This window comes from Melanotaenia boesemani, chromosome 16 (assembly GCF_017639745.1).
Source record: "Melanotaenia boesemani isolate fMelBoe1 chromosome 16, fMelBoe1.pri, whole genome shotgun sequence".
In the NCBI taxonomy this organism is placed as follows: domain Eukaryota; kingdom Metazoa; phylum Chordata; class Actinopteri; order Atheriniformes; family Melanotaeniidae; genus Melanotaenia; species Melanotaenia boesemani.
The window spans coordinates 20,884,464-20,906,950 of record NC_055697.1 but is presented as its reverse complement, the minus strand read 5'-3'; the positions used below and the strand labels follow the sequence as shown (position 1 = coordinate 20,906,950).

Genomic DNA, 22,487 nt, shown 5'->3' with positions numbered 1-22,487 from the left:
AACAAATCTGTAATTCCTGCAACTTTTCAGCTCAAATTAGATCCGTGTTCTTTGTAACTCCCCTAAAAATATCCCTTTGAGGATTGATAATGTATTTATTCCATTTTATTTCATTACTGTTATCATAGAAATTATTATTCTATATCATTAATGTACTGACAACAAATCAACACATCATGTAACATTTAATAAACCAAAATTAAAGGAATGTATATGTTTTTCTCTTTATTTCATAAGAAAATTCACCCATAAAATGATTTTTCACACAAATTTTATTTAACCTTTCATTTAACCACTTCAACAGGGTGTCCTCAACAGATCACAGTGCATGGGGACATTCACTTGTAGATTAGATTACATAGAAATGATTTAATGTTATATGTGAATGTTTCATATTCACTAAATTATTGTTTACCATGGTCACTTTGGTTTGGATTGGATTTCATTAAAACAAAATTTTGTTGGCTCTTGTTTTTTAATTTCATCCTTGTGACATGGTTTATGATGTGGTTTGCTAAATGCATCAAACAGCATATCCATATAGAGTATGCTTTGGTGAATCTATAAGGTCATTTAAATTTATGTGTCCTTATGAGAAGACTTACAAACTTTGTCATATTTTATATACAAAACAGGGGGTGTGCCACAGAAAGAGCATTATAGAGTAATTCGTGTCTGATGAGGAGCTTTAATATGTATTTTAGCGCCCTCTAGTGTGCAATCTCTGAAAATTAACAAGTCATCTTTCTGCAACCAAATTAAATTTTTTATATTTTTAAATGGCATGCATATATTCCCATCCATCTCCCAGGGGTTCAGCAGGGCCTGAAAGTACCATCTCAAAAATCACTTGCATTGTACATTTAACTGATAATTAGGCTAGCTTATATTTGAGCCAAGTGAAAAATAATCTGATAGACCAAATTACAAAATTCCAACTTTCTAAACATCTTCACAAACCAACCCTATTTATTCCCACACCGTTGCTCAAAATGTCTCTTAAGCAACAGTTAGACAATATGACATTAAGTCATTAATAAAAACAAAATAATAATGAAACTGTCATCTTAGAAACTTCCACCAAGCAAATAAATGCGTAAACATTGTATAATTTCCAAGCACTGACCAACAAGAAGTACTAAATATTCTATTAAAAGCCTGTGAATGTAAATCTGCACAGGAGGAAATCTTCCAAGTTTAATCTATTGAGCTTAATTTATTTATGAAATCTTGTATAATGACCATGTTATTAAAATGTGAAGCTCTATGAGAGCCGCATAACATTGCTGTCCATGTATTCACTGACAAATATACATAAAAAGGCCATTATTTGTCATTTTACTAGAACACTGTAAAATAAATATACATCAGATCAATTTGTAAAAAAAAAAACAGTCATCAAAACATTATTATTTTGATTCTCCTAGAACTGCTCAGTTTTAGGTGTCACCAGGTACAGAAAAGTGACAAATTGATTTTCAGGCAATGCTTCTTCATATTTCAGTGAAAGTTTTTTTTAAACGTGGTGTTTATTAAGTTTTAGCAACTGTATGTTGGGACAATTGATTTTGGTTTTATTTGTTTTTGCTTTGTTTTGGGGTTTTTGTTTTGTTTTTTTTTTCCTATCTTTTAATGTCTGTTGTGATTTCAGTCTAATCCACTGAAAAATTATCAAATCTAATGAAAAATAGAAAATGTGGAGAATGAAAAAGGGGAAACTGGACATAACCTGTCCCCTTACATTATCCAAGAGTTCGGGTGATGGAAAAATCCAGGAAATTAGTTTTAACTATTTTTTTTTTATTTTAGGGTTGGCCACCCGGCACCCTGCTGTTTGTCTACTTTAAAACAGAACTTGTTGCCTATACACACGTCATGTTCCTTTTGCATTTAAGGTTTGTTGACTATCTCAGACTGATGAAATTTATAAATAGTGTAAATTATTATATAGTATAAAATGTTTTTTGTTTGTTTGTTTGTTTTTTGTATCTTGATAACAAGATTCAAGGGAAATAAACCATGAGGATGGAGGTGAATTTTGATTTATGTAAAAGTCAAATTCATTTCAGGACATTGCAACCATTTAATATTCAATTCTGTATTTTGTGTTTTAAATTAAGAAACACCCTGTTAGTTATTTTTCTTGACTTGTTTCATTCATATTGCTTCAAAAACAAATAAATATCACATATGATTCGACAATGAATTAATTTCTTTGTGCAGAAAGTCCAGCTTTAGCTTCCTGGTCGTGCTCTAATCATTCAACATAATTTAACTTTATCTGTTCTCGAGCTCTTTCAGCTGGTACTCCAGAGGAAGGCATTGTTGTTTAACACTCTGGCCAGCTCTTCATTGAAGGGTTGGTAAAATTTGCTTAGGAAATTCCAGGTGGTTGGAAGCATAGGCCCAAGTTTTCTGTCTTTTGCTCGCCGGGTGTTAGACATTGGCCGTTTAGTCAGTTCTGTCTCCACCATCCTTGACAGAGAGCCTGCAAAGAAGATAAAAAAGGGGAGCATCAGGTAAATAAATATACAACCAATGAGATACAAGATTTTTTCCACCCAGAATGTCCAAAATTATGACTTTATTGTGATGCATGGTTTTGTACCATTTTTGATACATACCCACACCTAGAAAATCAAAAACTTCCTTCATTGTCACTTTAAGGTTGGCTGCATAGTCCTCCAGCCGAAGAACTAAAATCTGTTCTTTATGGAAAACTGTTAGCCAATCCAGTACGAAGACAAAGTACATCCCCAGACTTAGTCTCACCTGTGGGGGAAAAAATCTACATAAATCAAGATGATAATTCTTTTCTAGTCAACTGCTTTATTAAAGAGGGCCAATTAAATAATCGTTAAAACACAAGTTCTAAGTACACTTAAAAAGACACTTGGAAGCTCTGTGTGACATGAACATTTTTATTTAAGCCACACACTAAAATTCTCAAAATGTGTGCAAAATCGTAAGAGTTAGAAACAAAAAGCAGTCAAAACGGAAACAGAGCATTTATCCTATTCAATATAAAGGGAGAAAACAAATCAAATAAATTAGTACAAACTATCTTGACCCATACAGCTAAGCAAAGGTTCCATCTTAATCAGAGGTAGTGACATTCTCAGTCCTCCAGAGGGCACCACAATATAAAAGCAAGCAGTCCAATTTTCTTTCAGAGAACTGGACCAGGATTTTGAAAGGCATAAATTACAGCATCTTCATTTCTGCCTCCCTCAGACCAGAGCTACAAACTGAATGTAAGGTTATTTTACTGAACATGAGTTGGATTCCAAGTCTCCTCTAACAGAAACGCCTACATTTAATACAATCCAGAGTAACAATGACAACCTTTAATAAACTGTAGAATTATCCAAGTATAATCCAAGAATTTTATTAGAAAATATATAGGAATTATCAGCTTTCTTACAGACTACACTACTTTGTAGTTAGTATCTCAGTATAAATATAAATCAACTGCAAGTTGTGATTAAGAGTAATCATGACTCCTGAGGGAGACCTGCCTGATTTGATATACCTAATCCCATTAAAACATATGCAGAGTTTGAGTCAGGTCAGGAAATTATACGTATTTATATATTTATTTATAAAAAAAATATTATAAAGAACAAACTAACTTAGTCATATGAGCAGGTATTATTATTATTAAAAGTTACAAAATTAAGAGATCACTCAACCAACCGGCATGACATTGAAGAGGCTGGTATTGTAAGTGCAGGAACGGAGTGACCACTCAGAGAGACAAGACTGAAACAGCTGAACCGACTCTGTGACCCTCTGATGGAAGTCCTCAGCTGACTTGTTGGCCATGGTAAAGTACAAGTAGTCAGAGTAAAGCCTGGAAGCACAAGGAAAAAAGAGTTTTAATCCAGATAGACAAAAAGTTTTATTGTTGGATGAGCAATTCTTACTTAAAGACTATATGTCCTGTCGCTATGATACATGAAAGAAAATCGCTTTAGAATTAAAATTTTAACCACGGGAAAATCCCAGCTGCATGTATACAAGCAGGGATGAAGTCTTTTGTACCTTTCTACTGGATCTCGAAGCATGATGATGATTTTGGCAGCAGGTTGGACAGCGTGGATAAAGTCCTGGACCATGAACAGAGGTTCTGTTTCCTCCCTGTTTCTATGCAGAAAGCTCCAAGCTTGGTTATCCCACATAGTGGATGCACTGGCTTCACCTGTTAGGACCACAAGTCAACAGTTAACAGTAATTATACTGTAAATGTAAAGACTATTACAGACCCTCAGGCTGAATGTGATAGGGTTAAACAAAGTTTCAGGTCAAATTATGGAAGAGATGGAGAGTATAATGCCTTATAAATCCGTGAGTGAGTTCTGCAACAGGATAGTTTTAAGTTTTTTTTTTTTTTATCTTACTGGTGAACTAGTTAACTAGTGGTCTTCCACCTAAAGTCAACCAAGTTTTCAATGCTTGGCTGTCAAAATGACTCAAAACATGCAGAGAAAAGTTAACAAAAGAGCACAGATGTACACACTTGTAATAATAAGTAGTAATAACACTTGTAAATGCCCATGATTACACAAAAGAAAATATTAAAAATGACTTGCTCAACATTTCCAGCAGCTCCTCACAGAAGCATTGCAGTGACTTTAATGTTACAATCAGTTATGGGACATTCAATAAAAGCAAGCAGCCTTCTAAATCCAAGTTAAAAACACATATCTTTTCCTGTGCTTTAAACAGTAAATGTATTCACTGTAAATACAGTAAGTGTTGAGTTGTTTTAATTAGTTTTTAACTGTCTATTTTAATCTGTTTTTCATGTTTCTTGAAAATGTTCCCTTATTTATGTTAAGCATATTGAATTGCCTTTGTGCATGAAATGCGCTATTTAAATAAACTTGTTTTGATTTCTGCTTGCTGTCTGCTTGGTATATGCTTTGCGCTTTTTTTCCCCTTGTGTATGATTTTTGTGGAGCAAATTTTGGAATATGGACAAGTTTCATAACCCTGACCGACTGGACAGACTACACTCTAAGAAACGATTCATGGGGTTAGTATGTAAAGCTTAAAATAATAAATATTTTCAACACAAAATACTTCGTTGCATGTACACATACTAATAAGTTGTTAACTTATTTTAATAGGGTTCATAGAAATAGAAATGAAGATAAATTATCTTAACTTGAAAAATTACACATTTTGAATATAACAAATTTACCTTCTTCCAACAAGGGAAAAAAACAAGTTAGTGAAACTCATTTATTTCATAAGCATACTTAAAAAGCTGGGGACAGGGTTATTTTGCCCAGACAGGTCTTGAAGTCAAGGCCACGCCTGCTACAGCGGGAGGGAAAATTGGAAAGACGGCAGAGGCTGCATTTGCATCATTTGATTTTGTGCTACGTTCTTCTGCTAAGTTGCTTTTGTTTTGCTCTTTAGCTAGTGTCTCCTATGTGCTTCCTCAAGTTTTCGGTTTTACTTTAGAACCTTAAAATCGTTGTCACTTAACAGCTGTAGCAATGATTGTCACTACAAGTGTTGAGCTTGTCCAAGAATTCAGAAGGATCACCACCGTTAACTTGGAGACAACATTCATGGCAAAACTGGACCTGTACTCCCCAAAAATAATGTCCCTTGTTTCTGCAAAAGGAGGAGCTACAAAAGTGAAAATTCTGCGCATTAGGAACATGCTACTAGAGGTAAAAGCAAATGTAACATGAAAAAATAAATTTAAAGAAGGGAATTAATTTTTTCTAGAAAGTGATAATGTGATTGATTAGTTAGTTTCTCTCCTGTATAGCAAATATCACCTGTTTGAATGTTGGTCAAAAAGACTATTTATATTTCATAATAATGTGTTAGTGTAAATAAAATGTTTTATTTTGTGTTTGTAAGTTGATGGGTTTGTAAATTCTTGTTCACTGAGTTCTATTTCCCTCTAAATGATGTGTTTTGGTTTTTGTCTTTACAGGATGATTCGGTGGAAAGGAGGAGTAAGGGTTGCTATTCATTCTTTAGTGGCGTACCTCAAAGAAAAGGAGGAAACTCTCTTCAAAGAGCACTCGGTAGGTACAGACTTTTATATATATATATACATATATATATATGTATATATATATATATATTCTTTTTGAGACCAATCCAAATCATGTTGACCATACTAATTAAATTGAGTTAGTAGAACTATGAAAGTCTCTGAATATATATGTAATAGTAAGTAAGTTGCAAGTACTTAATAAGGTGCATGCAAATTATTACCTCAATTTTTTTAAGTTAAGTCAGTGTTGTATTTTTTAGAGTGTGCAAGCCACATACAGAATTAAATGTAAACCCCTTCTTGTTGGTTGTACGTATCTGAAAGAACTGTGCCTGAAAAGTGTTAGAGATATGTTAATTGTGTACAAGAAGAGAAGGTGTGTCATATGTGCTGGAGCTGTTCATCTAGTGGTTCAACCCACACAATATAAAATGGCCTAAAGCCATTTTGATGCACTCTGCTGGAACCAGTCTCCCTGGTTTATTCTGATTGCAGCCATTCAAAAATAGAAACCTGCAAACTTTTCTTTTCTCAGTAGCTTTTAAGCAATATGCCATCTTCACTTATTTAATTAAATCCTGTTTAACATGTGGTCATGCTTTTATCAGACTTGCCCATGCATGTTTTACTGTGCAACTTCTTTTCTCCTGCTTTTGATTTTTGCATTTTAATGCTGCTTTTATGAAAAATCCCTCATTTATTATCTAAATCCCCCACATGCACGCACACACACACATGCACAGATTGTTCTAAAGTATTTTGAAGTGCCTTTTTTGTTTGAAATGTGTTGTACAAATAAACTTGCCAACCTTGCCTTGCCTGAATATAAAAGACAGAAGGACTAGACAAAAAAAAAAGATTCTTCCTTCTGAGACACAATGGATACTAAAAGCACTTAATCATTCCTACACACACACACAAACAAATTAGTTTTACATGTGTTCACCTGTTATGATTTGCAGGGCACTGTGATCTTGAGTAAGACCAGATGAGTTCCTACTGACTCCTTCTTGGATGTTGTGGGCTGCCAAGTCAAACAGATCCAGATAATCTTCCACAGGATAATTTCCCTGGAAGCCCTCTTTGAAGCGGATGTAACCTGCACTCCAAGGCACACCAGAAATAACACTCATTATAGGCTCATTTATGGACTGTTTTGTTATTAAATCAATTTACAAATCTTAAGGAGAATAACCAGTAATGTTTTCCTCAGTTGAACAACAACAGCTCACATAACAAGAGTGGCCACATCTATAAAAGCAGAATTTTGGGGAGTTTGTAGGTCTGCTCATTAAGGCGTATTTTAACACAATGCCAGATAGGAAATACATCTGCAATAATCTTAGAGAAGAATTGTTGCTGCTCATCAGTATAGGATGGGCTATAACACAATTACCAAACAATTTTAAGTTCATTCTGCAATGTGAAAGATTATTCACAAGTGGAAAACATTCAAGACAGTTATTGATCTGACCATTAGTGGAGGTCTTGCTCAGAGAAAGTGCAAAGAAACATAAACATCTCAAACTCCAAAGACCTCAGTTAGCATGTTAAATTATTAAGTTCACAACAGCAAAGTTAGAAAAAGAGGTATGACCTTGGCCATCTGTCTGAAACATATCTGCAAATCTCTTACTTAGTTTGTTCACACACTGCTTCTGCGTTTTGGCTTTATCTGTGTAGAATAAATAATGACACTTTGCCATATGTTACATGTTGTTGCTCATTAGAAGTTGCATTTAACTATGAGCTGGTAAGAACTAGATGATATTTTATGTCCTGATTGAAACCTTTAGATATGAAAGATAAGAAATGTTCTTTTTAACATGTATGTACAGCCAATTGAATGCTTGAATTCAGTTATTAGGTATAATTGTTCCAGAATTTTTGCATACTGTGCTAATACACAAAATTTGATTTTAGTTTCCGAGTTAAATTGGATTGATACCCCTAACTGTTCTATCAGGTGGAAATAGCTTCCATATTAAATCTATTTCAGCTCTAATCTCATTTGTCATGATTTTGATGGCTGATGTAGCTTTTGTAATTCTAGTGAGGTTTGCAGTTAAAAATACCCTCACACATTTCTGTTAGCATTGAAATGTTGTTGGATCATTTCTTAGCCATGTCTCTGCTGGTTACCTAGCAACCTCACAATGACCACAAGGTTTCAGGAAAGTACTTTCCATTGTCAAGAAACAGAGCAGTGCATAATTATAATTAATCATATTATCAACCTCTCTGCAGGAAAGCAAATAGCAGGAAAGCCCATTTCCATTATTTTATCTGCACTGTTCATAAAAGTTTACAGTTCAGTTAAAAAAAGCCATTTTTCATATAAGACTCATCCATCTCGTTCTCCCTTACCAAACCGTTTCCTGGTCCACCAGTGCGGCTCCTTTATGGTGTTAAATCTGACATCCGGATGCATCAGCAGTCTGTGAAACAAATCTGTCGTACCACACTTCGGTTGGCCAATGATGTAAAAGTACGGCAAGCAGCGCAGACGAAAATGTTTGCCGTCTCTGTGGGATAGATGTTCATGGAAGCTGGCACTCAAATGGTCACACACATTCCTGAAACTACTTGAGAACATTCTAAAGCGGTTCCTCTTGTACGGATCCCTGATAGGAATACCGGAGACTGCGCTGAGTTTATTGGAGAGCTCTTCATACCAGCAGGGGCTCTTGATGCCAGGCAAGAAATGGTGAGGGAATACTGAAAACACCTGCAGAGGAGAGAGAAACAAACAAGGCAATACAGAATGTGGAAATTACATAGTGTTTATGTTGTGATGATGAGCGGAATCATTATGTGGAAAGTTATGCTGTTTTCTGTAATAACTTAAGAGCAACATTTCTCATTTCTAACCTCACAGTATCAATTAAAATTGCATCAAAATTACATGATTTTGCAGCTCTGCAACTAAATCTTATGTTTTGGCCTCTTTGTAAGACCACTAATACCACTAACTGGTACTTAACTTCTCACTTATGTGACTCACTTGTGTTGCAACATACAGTGTGTCATTGTGATTTAGAGCATTACAACTCTAAGTGCTGATGTTCTTTCCATGGCAGCTGCAAAATTATAGGATGCATGAGGAAAACTACAATGACAACATAAATTAAACAGAGTACAACCGCACTAGTGGATCATAACAGCAGTTAACCAGGCTTTGGCAACATCAAGTGACTGTTTCTTGCAAATGATGGTGCAGCTTCACCAAACACTTATTGACTGGTTAGATTGTAAGGTGCTTACAATTAAGAGGACTTCTACAATTCACTTTTGGAAAAAAGAAGTCACAGTGGTGACATTTTTAAGTATTTTAAGATTCATTATTTGATTATTGCCTTATATAATATGCTTGGAATTGTTGTGTGTATACCCTGAGGTCCACATCTATGAAAACAACAGCTTTTTCATTCATTTTCTTTGGCTAATGTATAGAAAAAAGTAGTTTATCCATATTCCTCCACAGACTTACATGGGAGTCTGTGCCAATGACATCCTTTTCATCAGGCACCTTCCTGGATGTGTATTTCTGAATGGAGCTGACAATCGTCTCCAGGAATGTGGTGTCTATTAAACTCTTTTCAAAGGAAACCTCATCTGTGAGTGTGCTGGTTGGGATGACAACAGGTCTGAGGTCATAGGGTATGGCAGTAACCAATGGTCCTTTCTTGTCCCACATCAGGACATACGACGCCATGATGAGAAATGTCACTGTGGAGCCCAGGAGGAAGCTAACCACTTTGACCTTTGAGATGCGGCTTAGGTTGGTTAAAAATAACAGGGGTATGCACTTGGCATCCAGATTTTCAGGTGCATTTGTGTGACTGAAGTCAAAAAATGTTCTGACGGACCTTTTCCCAAAGTTTTGAACCAGAGGCAAGCTGTGGAGGCTGTGACTCTGATGCGTTTGTGTGGGACTTCCATTGTTGCAGTCTGCCGCCATCATGCTGACACAGAAGCACAGTAGGCATACAGAAAGAGAAGCCAGGAAAGTATTATTTAAAAAAGGTCAGGTTTTCCTACAGGAGGTTGTGTTAATCTGCAGGTCATCGTTTGTCTTCATTTCATGCACGCTCCCCACTCTTCAGCAGGGCTTCCTGTAAAACAGAAGCAGGTGTTAAAACAGTAACACATGGCTTTTCAGTGCAGCTGGAAACTTCCCTTTGAGGTATTTTAATCCTATATCATAATGCCAAGAAAAGTGAGGTCAATATTTTTAATATTGGAGCATTTGAAGGAGTCTTATGCCCACTATATGAATTTCAAACCATCCTTTTCTATAACAGGAGGCGCTTCTGAAATCTTTGAGGTTAGCTGTGTGTGGTCTGCTGTATGGTGATCCCTGGCTTTATGGTGAGGCCTATACTACACATGCAAGGCCTGGTTTTACTGAGAGGCTTTCAAGGTTGGAATAATAGTTTATCTGTAATTCAAAACTAAAAACATACCATAATTCTCTGAGCTGAAAGTTCACTGACAGCTTTGTTTTGTTAACCTGGAAATGCCATTTTATAATCATGGTTTTTCACAGGCAGGGTCAAGTTATATATTGATACAAGTGGACAAGCATGTGGCAAGTGCACACACTATTTTTAAAAAATAAAAAAGTAAACCTTTTTATTTCATAGTTAATGTGCCAAGACATTCCTGACACTGAGTTGTGAAATGTTCTAAAGCATCTTTTCCTTTTTGTTTTTCTTCCAGAGAACTGGACCAGGAAATGAAATCATCAAGTTATTTTATCTGTTTACTGCACAACTGTATATTTTGAAATGCAACCACACATTAATGTTACTTAACCTTCTCACAGTTACATTTTAGTATAATAAAAAAGATTGGTGGTCTATTGGATGCCAAACAAGCAATTAAAACATTGAAACAAGTCCAGCAAAGTTAAGAAAAAAAAAAATCTGTCAAAGTTGATGACAAATTCAGATTAGCTTAGAGCCATTTATTTATTGCAGCTGGGAACAGCCATCATTAATGACAAGCCTTGTAAGGCTCTTGTATCTGTTACTGATACCAATGAACCATGCTGTGAATTGCTATATTCATACCTGAAAAGGTTTTTCAAAGGTTATGAGACAGAAAAGCCAAAAACAAACATGTTTTCTGTTTGCTATATTGTTAAATGTGGTCTGCTTACTGCATATAACCTGATACATCTGACTAACTTCATTATATTTTCCAATTCCAAAGGCCCCCCATCAAATAAAGCAAAAAAAAATATATTATTAAAAGAAATATATTATATATTTAAATTAATTTACAGTCAATCAAGGCAAACAAAATCTTGTAGCATATCTATTGCTATATACTTGCTAACTTACTTTTAATTTTTGAACCAATTGCAGACACATAGAGCAGCAATGCTTTGCCTTTCCACTTCTGAGAGACTCTAACAGTTTCTGAACAAATCAAATCTGCAACATGTTTTATAGGGCAAGACATATGGGGCATATTTTTTACCTTATGTGGATTACAATTGGATTAAAGTCATTTAAACTTTCTGGAAGGGTAATACAACATTACTGGAGTGCCTCTTAAAAACGTAAAATTATAACTGAATTATGAGTACATGATTAGTACAAAGTGCTTTAATGTAATCTTCCACTTATCCATTTTAATGTGGAGAAATGCAATAAATTTGGGGTTACTCAAGCGCAGACTTCACTCGCCCAGATTTGATGAGTAAGCCCACAAAGGACCTCTAAAGTCAAACAAAAAGCTCTCACACACTTGCAGATTTCATAATGGGACAAATCTGAGCCCTTGCAGACTTATCAGGAATGCAGGCTGATATCCGCAGGCCTAAGTGGGTAGCTGTGGGGTTTGGAAGAACTTATTTTTGATCCATCTAGAAGTACTGAGAGCCTCATTTAAAGAAATATCTGGAGACTAGGGTGTGCGCTTTAAAATGTCAGTGACAGCAACTTCATTATGGAATAGTTCTGTAGTTTCTGATGTTAATTTAATGTAATTTTTTTACTGTTACATAATGCATTTTCATATTCTTTTTAATGATGTGTAACACTCTTTCTAGTTGTGTTATTTTACTAAATCCTACTGATCTGTCATCTCATTTTCTTCATGCCTCTGCATATATTATCATAATCTTTCCATGTCTAAAACCCAGGTAATTGTCATCTTCTCTGCTATCTGTATCTATTGATATAATATTCCTGTTGAGGAATTAAGGCCTGGTTAGAGAAAATGTTCAAAGTGTAAGAGAAAAGACAGATTTAGAAATGTGACTGTGTATAAAGAGGACTGTTTGAATCAAGGGTAAAGCACAGGATGGAGAAATGAAGCAGCATAGATGAGAGAAAAATAGTGTAAGAATAAGCATTAATAAGCAGGAAAAACAACCTTTTTTAGATCAGGGTCTCTTAATCATGGTCTCAGGAACCACTGCCCTGCATGTTATAGAGGTGTCCATACTTTAACAAACCTCAAATGAATGGCTCACTGCAGACTTGCAAAGAATTTGATGAGTAGTTCAAATAATCTGAATCAGGAGCGTGAAGTTGGAAAGAACTAAAACATACAGGGTAATGGTTCCTATAGGACCAGCAATGACAAACTGTTTTAGATACATTGATAGCCAACAGATAATGGGACTTACGGAAGCAAAGAGCTGTCACCCACATAAAAGACTAAATAAAATAGGACCTTATCACGGTAAAACGTGATAGTTTTGTGGTGAAAACATGGACTATAAACCATATTCATCTTTGAATGGGGAATCTGTGTATGCTATGGTCAGATAAATGTCCAATTTACCAAATGGGATGAAGTTGTACTTCACTGGAGAGATTTGGTGAAGTTTGGAGGACACTGTGATACTGCTGACGTTGCACCCTTAAAGCAGACAAGACTACGTCATTGTGTCTGCAACTTAATTCTCCCAGTCCCAGCGGTGCATATAGCCTTTATAATTTTCATTTTATTTTCAGAAGACAGCCATGGGCGTAATCACTGTTACATGTTATTAGCCAAATGCAGCACACACACTCTATGGCAGCTCAGACAAACACCACCTCACTGAGCTCAGGCAGGTACCGTGTTGCTCATAACTGTCCAACATTCCTGTGTGTACAACAATAAATCAGAATAGAACAATTAATTCTTGACAAAAAGAACTTAAAATTTTTCTGCTTGACAAGATTATTTTCCATAAAATGTATCTTTCTTGTAGGACACTTGTACAAGATGTTCAAACAACAGTAAATATAAGCTAATATATAGCTGCTATACCTTAGGCTGGCAGTTCAAGTGTTACTGAAAACAAATATTCAAAAGGAAGAATAGCAGTAATTTCAAGTTTTACTTTCAAGACAGACAAATATCTTTACCCTGAGTGATAAACAACTTTTTTCTGCACAACAGACACCACTTCATCACAAAAAAAAAAAACATCAGCATTGAGTTACAGATATACCAGCAATATTTTTCTGCCAGTTTTATAACTATTTATAAACTCAGATTAAGTTTATTTTTTAGCATGTCTCTTTAAAGTTCCTTTACTAAATTGCCAGTAAGCTCTTATTTATTTGGATGAGCAAAAATTAAATTTCGTTGTTAGTAAATGTGGTGAAAATTGTTAGATATTGAGAAACCACACATTTAAACACATTTAAACCAGAATGTGACCCTGGACAGACCAACCCATCTCATCCCAGTGCAATAAAAACAGTTTTTTCAAGACACAAATAGTGTCTTTGGTGTGGTATGATCTATCAACATGTGAAACTTTTTAGAAGTCTTTAATGTTCCATCATAACTTTGTTCTGATTAATTACACATAGAGGTTGCTGGGAATTCACAAGACTTGGAGTCATTATACCTGAGTTCATCACTGGTTTGGATCAACTATACAGTATATATATATATATATACATATACATATATATATATATATATATATATATATATATATATATATATATATATATATATAATTACATATAGGTAAGAAATATCTTGGTTTTTTTCAGTTTTGATGGCTCAGTGTAACCAAGTTGCATTGGGAAGAGCTTTATCAGGGAGAAAGCTATAAAGATTTAATCCTAAAACAGCTTCGGCACTCTCATCATCTGCGTTGTGTAAGCTCTAGATAAACTACTTCAGTCACAGCTTTGACTTCACTTGCCCCAATGTAGATGTTACCACAGTGCAGACAGGGAATCACAGAGTAAGCCAACTAACTGGTGCTAAAATTTGTTGCAAACTATTAGTATAAACAATTTGTAGTCAGTTCTTGCAGCTATAGACTACATAGTTTCTATGCACTGGAGATAATAGAAATGCTAACGTTGCTAATGTTTTTATCACAAATTAAAAATTGCAATATGCAGCAGTGGCTCACCTTATCGGTAGTTGCGCCTTCAAAATGGACAAATGATAAGCTCGTTATTTTTAATCAGCTCCAGCTGCATACACCACAGCTGTGTCTCATTTGGAATACAACCAATTATGCTACAGACACATTTGAACAATTATAACTGCTAAGCTACAAGCGTATGTCGTGAGTCTTTTTCTTTGGGTGATATTATATTACAACGTGACTGTGCTCACCATGACATTTTAGAGATCAGATAAGCTTTCACCCACATTATTGATTCGTTTGCCAAACATCTGTTTCTTTCTGTAAATTCTGTGCAGGTTATGACATTAAAATTTTAGGCCATGCACAAAATGTACACTTTAGCAACTTAAATGCACCAAAGCAAACCGATCAGATACTGACTATCTTGCAGCCAAGATAACCTGATGCAGAAAGCTCTCACCCAGTGAAGCAAAGACGACAGCCTCATAACAACTGATAAGCATCCCCAAAGAGCCTGAAGAGTCTAAAACCTAAAGTGTTAAAGAGAGAAGACATGCACTATACACACACATATTTTTGCCTCTGTTGAAACATATTTAAATCATGTCTTCATGTTTATGTGTTTAAGCATACGCTGACCCTAAACAGTACACTGTGACTGGGACTTGGCTAAATTCCAGGACTGGAAAAAGGGAGGGACAAGAAAAATCTGATGCCACAAAAGGAAATAAAACAACCTCCATGTTGATGGGGAAGTCAAACAAAGACAGATGGGATACCAAACTGTGGTAATAACAAAACCTTCTGTGTGGACGGAAAAGAAATCTAAGGTCAAAGTATTATGAAGGAATGACAACATCAATTCTTTCTTTCTGGGAGGTACTCTGTAGTATATCAGGTTTCTTTGTTTCTAAGGCCCCTTTTTACTGCAAATTAAATCTACACAGGAAGCTAAAAAGAAATATCCCAATAGCAAAAACGGCTCAGGAAACTATCTTAATGCCACATAAAGTGCTGGGCTATTCCACCCTTTCCTTTTCACTTCCCACTAAAAGAAAAGATGAATTTATGTCAAGGTAGAATTACTATTAAATAAGCAGGTTATCGCAGTTAAAACACAGTCTAAACAAAAGACACACAGGCTCTACATAGCATGATATTAAACCTTATTTTACCAGATGTCTACATTGACATCTGGAGTGCAGATATAGTCTTTCATTACATGTTGTATTTGTGGATTTGGGTCAGCATATATGTCCTCACACTAACTTTTTCTTTTTCTAACAAGTGGTTTCCTACAGCAGAACTTTTAAGCTAGTGTGTAATTAACAGAAACACAACATCTTAAATGTTGTTGTTTAATGAGTACAAGGAAAAAGGGGTGGGAAGGTCTGAAGACATATGGTGCATCTGGGGTCAGTCTGGGTGGGCAGTGCAACCTGCTCCACTTACAGTGTTATTCCTGTTTATGACAACTTAAATTCTGGTTAATGAGCTCAAACAGTTAATAGTCTAATAGTATTAGCTTCCTTTTCTGAAGAAATTTTTCTGAAGTGCTGGGGAACTGGTATGCAAAAGCTTTATCTGACATTGGTGGTCCAGTGATTACATATGAATGGTTTACCACACATTAAACACAAAAACAAGGGTTTATTCAGGCTTCCACGGCCGTCTTGATTTTGGCACTGTATTATACCACCCACTTTGGACCAAACTCTCCTTCCAAAGGCTCTCCCCCCCAACAAAAACAACTCATGCTAATTATAGTATGAAGGTGGCCATAGCTCTGTTATCATCATTGTTGAGTAAACCCTTGTAGCCATGTAATAAGCTCTGTATCACTGCCAATGAATTACACAGAATCTTTTGCTGATGGGCTGTGACCAGTTTGCAGAGTTAAAATTCTAAAAGCATTTCATTTATAACTGAACCACAATCTTCCTGAACTAAAACAAGTCCCAGTAACTATGCAGCAGTGTCCTGAGTCAGCTTTGGTGCCTAAATCTAAATTATTAGTGAGTTAAAAGATCCCCTTCTGTGAGAAAAAGCAGTGGTCACACAAATACTCTAGGAAAAAAAGTTCCACAGCACATGCCACCAAAATCCCACCAACCACATCATGACACACAGCGTAACATTTCCTCTTGACCAATAATATCCTCATCTGCTATATACTATACTGACATTGACACCAAAAGACAAATTGACAGCCTAGAAATGAGAAAACAGGTTGGTATAATACAGCATTAGTACTCAGGTTAAAACAGTAGTTCCCAAAACCATTTCCTGAAAGTCCCCCAGATATTTATTTATGAAAACTAAATAAAATCTAACACAAGGTTTAGATGTTAAGTGTTATGTGTGTAACAGCATGATAGAGGGTTTCATTGTTATGGTTGTTGAATGTTACTAGCACATAGTGCTGAATGTGAGAATAACCTAAGATTGCATTGGTTTTTAACTTCCATTCTGGATTTTAACTAGAGCTTTTAATATTTCTTGAACATGACAAGTCTCATGTTGAGTTGTAACCTTGTCTTTCACAGAAGCAAAGTGTGCAAATCCAAGGCACCTGAAGAAAGCGATTGTCAGTGCTGTTGAACAGCTTTTGATCATGTGTGAAGACAGCTCTATTACAGGAGTACAGAAAGGATTTACAGAAGTTCTATAAACCCTTTTAGCAAAATATTCCTTCAAGACTTGTAGTAACATGCCTGTGCTTGTTACCAACTCTTGTGAATTATTAAGGTGTGCATACTCAACATACTTGATATCTTAAAATAAAAAAGCAATACTTTACAGTTCAGGGGGAAAAATCTAAATTTTTAATCTTTACCTTTTGATTGTGATTTTTATGTGTCATGAACCTAATAACTGTGTCTTTAGATCAGCTACTGTTTCACTTCAAGTACTCCCTGATCCCAGATTATAATGCTCTCATTCATTGCAGACAATATTTGTCTTGCCTGGTGACTCACGGATTATGGGCTAGAGGGCATATGCATCCAATTAGAGTAGCTTTTTTTTAAGTAAATATTCAAACATGTAACTTTGACAAAAAGAAGTTGATCAAAGTGTGTTAACAGACTACAATAAACTTTATTTTTAGAGTAACTCGAGTCATATTGGTCTGAATCAGGGATTTCAGTTCCAGAACTTTAATTTTCAAGACTAATCCAGTTGTTTTATGGAGAGAAAACAGGATAAATGAAAGTATTCTGTCTATCTAGTGGCCTTTATTTGAGTTTAAATAAGCTCTACTCTTTCACAGCAATCTAAAAGTATGCTGGTCTCTGTAGCGTATTTATCATTAAACAGATTGGGTTAGACTTTTTATAAAAAGTATAGTGAATTTCTGCAGTCTTTAAAAACTGAGTCCTCTAAACAATTCATGCAGAATCCATGTATACATTTTTTTCACTAAAATGCAATGACCTGACATGAGTGACAGTCACATATATTGATTAAAATGGTATCTCTGCATGTCCTCTCAGCAATCTGATTCCTCATCTAATTTAAGGGTCATTATCACTGTGAGCAGGAAATTGTGTTATTTGCTGCTCAAAGGTCACAAGAGAATCCATTGAAGGGCTTATTTCACAGCAAGCAAAGCTCCTGCTTTTGATTATATTTTAAGTTCTTGTTTTCTCTTTAAATGACATTTAAAGAACATCTGCGACCAGTCACAGTTTTTTATGTCAGAAGGTATGACCTATCATTATAATTCAATTCCTAACTAGAGTAGTCAGTTCAGAGCTTATTTGTCCTCTTGGGAAAAACAGGAAGGGAGTCTCACAAGCAAGGAGGCAACATTTCAACACCTTTTATTCTTGAGGCACAAGTTTTTCACCGCCTCTTTGCAGCTTTATACCATCCATTTATACCTTTAAAAATGCTTTTGATCACTTTATCATTAATGTGAATAAAAAAAGACTTGTGAAGGCAGACTGTTGTCTCAGTCACCTTTAAAATGTGTAAGATGGAATTGCATCAGGTGCTAGCATCCATTTGAGCTATATCCTTATTGTGCACAGTTGTAAGTGTAAAAAGAAAAATGTGACCACAGGTTAAGTGAAATAACATGTCTGACTTGAGTACCTACTCAACTACACATACTCCCCAAACTTCATTTTGGCCACTTTGGCTATGATCTGAGTTCTCATATATGCTCCATACACATGGATCAGCCACAGAATTAAAACCAGATGACTTAAATAATAATGATCATGTCATGGGACAATCTTCTACTTGGAAACTTTGGATCAAAATAATATTCACCACATACCTTCCACCCAAATACTGTTGTAGACCAAAAAAGAAACAGCTACGTGGTATAGCCCCTGACCTGGATTTGAACTCATCAGATCCAAACCTCATTGATCATCTGTCAGAGCCACTGAAACAAAAGGCATCCCCAATGTGTGACAAGCAGGACTACACCTGAACACCATTTTCGCACAGTATACATCAAAATTCCTTTAATTCAGCAATAACATGATTGGCAACAATTTTGTTGTTGTGATTAATCTGCATTCAATCAATGAACTCAGTTTTAAAAGAAAAAGAACACAACACATTGAAGTAAAAATCTTTGTAGGGAGTATGATGCTCAAAGAACACATCATCAGATTCAAGTGAAAGCCAAAGAAAAATCCTGCAAAAAGGCATCAACCATCACGAATAAAGCAAAAATAACATAACATGATAATGGCAGGTGAATCATCCTTTCAAAAACTGTTTTCATGTCAGAAACAATACAGAGCCAGTCTTGTTTTACTGAATCTTGTTGTCATTTTAGGTTAAAACTGATCAACTCTTAAAACAGAAACACTAAGATGCTGCCAAAACACTTCAGTATCAGGCAGTCCTCCCACATTCCTACATGTACATACTTCATTACAGAATCATTTTCTTCCATTTGTGGTGGACCCCCAGAGTTCAGTCTGAACATTCTTATATGCTGCATTTCATCCTTTCCCACTCTCATACTTCTAGCATTACCTAAGCTTGCAAACACTGGGTCCTACCAAAAGAAGCATGGCTTTGACATCTCTGCAGCTCTGCACATTTGGCCCACAAAAGGGTTAGAGTGGGCAACCTAAAACCTCCCCGCCCAGCGGGCCAGACAAGCTGCAGAGCTGGGTGCAGCATGGTGAAGTTTACCTTGGGTGTGTGCAGACTAACAACACTATATCTATGTCCTTACATTAAGCTCCAATCCTTTCTTCCTCCAACTGACAAAAAAAAAAAAATTAGGAGCTGCCCTGAAACTCCTTAGAGGTTGGCCTGTCCAAAGGTCATCTGCCTTCCTGTCAGTACCTCGGCTCTACCTTCTGAGCAGAGCTGCAGCCCATTTGACAGACTGGAAACAGGAGGAAAATGACCTAAATGTCAAGCACATATAGTGCGCGCACAAATGTCTTACACATCAACAGATCTTGCTCCAGATTTTAAGCCCTTGAAAGAAGGTGGAAAAAATAATATATAAGTTTGCTTGTATCTTGGGATGCTTTAGAAAATCATTTTAAGTATTATGAAAGGAATTTTCATGAGAATCACGCCGATGTTGAACAAGAGCTGAAGCTGCGTTTAACCGAACAATAATTACAGGATAAGCACAGGGCTTTAAGGGCGTGCAGACAAATGTTTACCGCTTATCTCTGCCTCATTACAGAGTGTTGTTTGTGTATCAGTGTATCTGGTAAATCAACTCCCAAGAGAAATGTCACCGAGACATTATGCAGCTGTTCAGTGCAAGAGTGCGGTTAGTTAAAACAGTAGGCTAAAAAGTCTTTTCTTTTAGGAACACTACCACTGGTTTTTGGACAAAATAGTTTCTTTGTATTGTTATTGTCTGCAAAGGTCATTTCATAGACATATCGCTGCACATCGTTTAAGGCAAATTCGCATAAAACATTTAAAAGTTTCATAATGAGACAAAGAAACCAATCTCAGAATCAGGATAATCAACTTTAGCAACAGGAATTATTTTACATGCATCTTTTAGTGTATGATTAGGAAGGAGAAATACTCACTCTGAAATTACTCGGCTTTTTTTTATCTTCTTTTTTTGTGTGCGTCTCCTTACGGAGCTGCTCGAGAGCAAACGTGACCACCAGTTGAAGGACTCAGCGCGATTTGACAGTATACGAATAGTCGTTTAATGTTCATGCTGATAAACTGACTACGTTTCATCGTAGGTACGTCTCCATCAGACTGTGAGCTCGTCTCCATCAGACTGTGAGCTCCCCTGCGCGCTACGGAGTGAAGAGGGGAGAAGGAGGAGGTGCGCAAGTGGAGCAGCGCAGGAGTCGTCAGGAGTTGATCCGATCTTATTTAAATTTCAGCCTTGAAAGGGTTTGATTGAGTTGATTTTAATAGAAAATCAGTATAATGTTTAAGTGATTTTCCTGATGTAAGTTTACCCATAGCACACGAAAAAGGCTTTATTTACAGAAACAGCCATGTCTCTATAGTGAGACATACATTATACTAAAGTCTGACATACTGAAGTCTGACAGAAAAATGCATCCTTGAATATATATATATATATATATATATATATATATATATATAGAGGGAGGGAGAGAGAGAGAGAGAGAGAGAGAGAGAGAGAGAGAGAGAGAGAGAGAGAGAACTGGTTTAATTTATATTATAGTTAGTAATACTTTGTCTATCCCATTGTGTATTAGTTTATCTCCTCCTCTGTTACACCTCGTTTCTGTTTCCTGATTTCCATACTTGATCCTCGCTTTTAATTAGCTCTTTCTGTATATAAACTCCTTGGCTTCTTATGTTCATCTTGTCTGTCTAGTATTCCTCTTGTGTTCCTGATTTGAAGTCTTTTGCCACTGAGCCCTTTAGAATGAAGGATTTGTTGTCACGTCAGCTTGATTCCTACCTGTGAGCCTGTGTTTGGGTCCTAGAACAGTGGAAACTGTTCAGGCCTATCTCTGAGCTCCTTGACATTCATAATCTACTGCTTTCACTGTGATGGACAGCATTGCTCCCTATTTACACTTTAGCCGTGATATCGCTCATATTCTTGCTTAATTAGTGCTGAAAGTATTTTGAAACAAAAATGAAAAGGCTACTGAAGCAAAGCACTGAGTAATTTCATTTGGAAAATGGGTGTTTTTGAAACTAAGTTTTAAACATGTAACATTTTTCTTTTTGGAATTTTTAGACTTTATTCATTAAGAAAACCTGTAGTTGGTTAGTGGAATGACACACTTTACTGTATACAGCTCATATGTGTTATTGGAACAGCTGTCATGTATGGTGATCACCATGGGTCCTTAAAAGGAGTCTATATGTTATTTTAATGTTATGTAACTTGTCATTGCTTGTCTTCAGAATGAAAATATTATAATCTCATGTATAAGATGTTTATTATTATAATATTATATTATAAATCTCCTCTAACCTGTTTGATCTGTTGAGAGCTTTGATGCAATGATCATATGTGCCATGCAATGCCGCAATATTGTTGTCTAGAGATCAAAGACTCAAAGCTCTTTGGAATAAAAGCACTTTGTTTTTTCATCACAGATGGGTGACTGTAAAAAACACACTATCATGACATAATGAAGACCTTTCAGTGCACATCACAAAAGAATGTGCCCTCTCAAGCCCTTGACTTGTTTTACAGCAAAGAAATCATTTCTCTTGTCAAGAGCAGGCTGCCTCGCCATTCATCATGACATCTGTTTCTTGCAGGGAATAAACAGAACAAAATTAGAGGTAAAATGAAATGTTGAGGGCTGTCATGATGCTCATCCTTGGAGCTCCCATTGGTTGTAACTTTAAAGAGGCAAGATGGTTCATTTCTGACAGCTGAAAGAGCTGGCTTTGGGAAACTGATGCTGCTAAATGAAGATAAAGTCACATTTGAATAAATTGCCTCCCTTTCAGAGCATATGCATATGCATGAGACCATGAGTCTAATTGCTCTTAATTTCTATTAAACTGATTGTGATTGTTCACATCTCATGGGAATGCACAAGCTGTGTGTATGAATAGAATTTTGCAGTTTGATATGTCGATGACTCCGTTTTGATCATTTTAAATGCATCACTGTTGTTATCAGTCTTGGCAAATACAGTTAATATGAAA

At 35.9% G+C, this 22,487-nt stretch overlaps 1 protein-coding gene across 1 annotated transcript; it reads right to left on the bottom strand.

Moving 5' to 3' along the window:
* Positions 1–478: 478 nt before the first annotated feature.
* On the bottom strand, positions 479–20,604 carry LOC121655925 (carbohydrate sulfotransferase 15-like). Its single transcript, XM_042010854.1, has 8 exons — positions 20,408–20,604; positions 9,516–10,140; positions 8,393–8,753; positions 6,972–7,124; positions 4,045–4,201; positions 3,697–3,853; positions 2,625–2,772; positions 479–2,488 (listed from the first exon to the last, which is right to left on the bottom strand). The coding sequence occupies exons 2-8, from the start codon at positions 9,987–9,989 to the stop codon at positions 2,298–2,300; spliced, it is 1,641 nt and encodes a 546-aa protein (XP_041866788.1). The 5' UTR covers positions 9,990–10,140; positions 20,408–20,604; the 3' UTR covers positions 479–2,297.
* Positions 20,605–22,487: the final 1,883 nt, after the last annotated feature.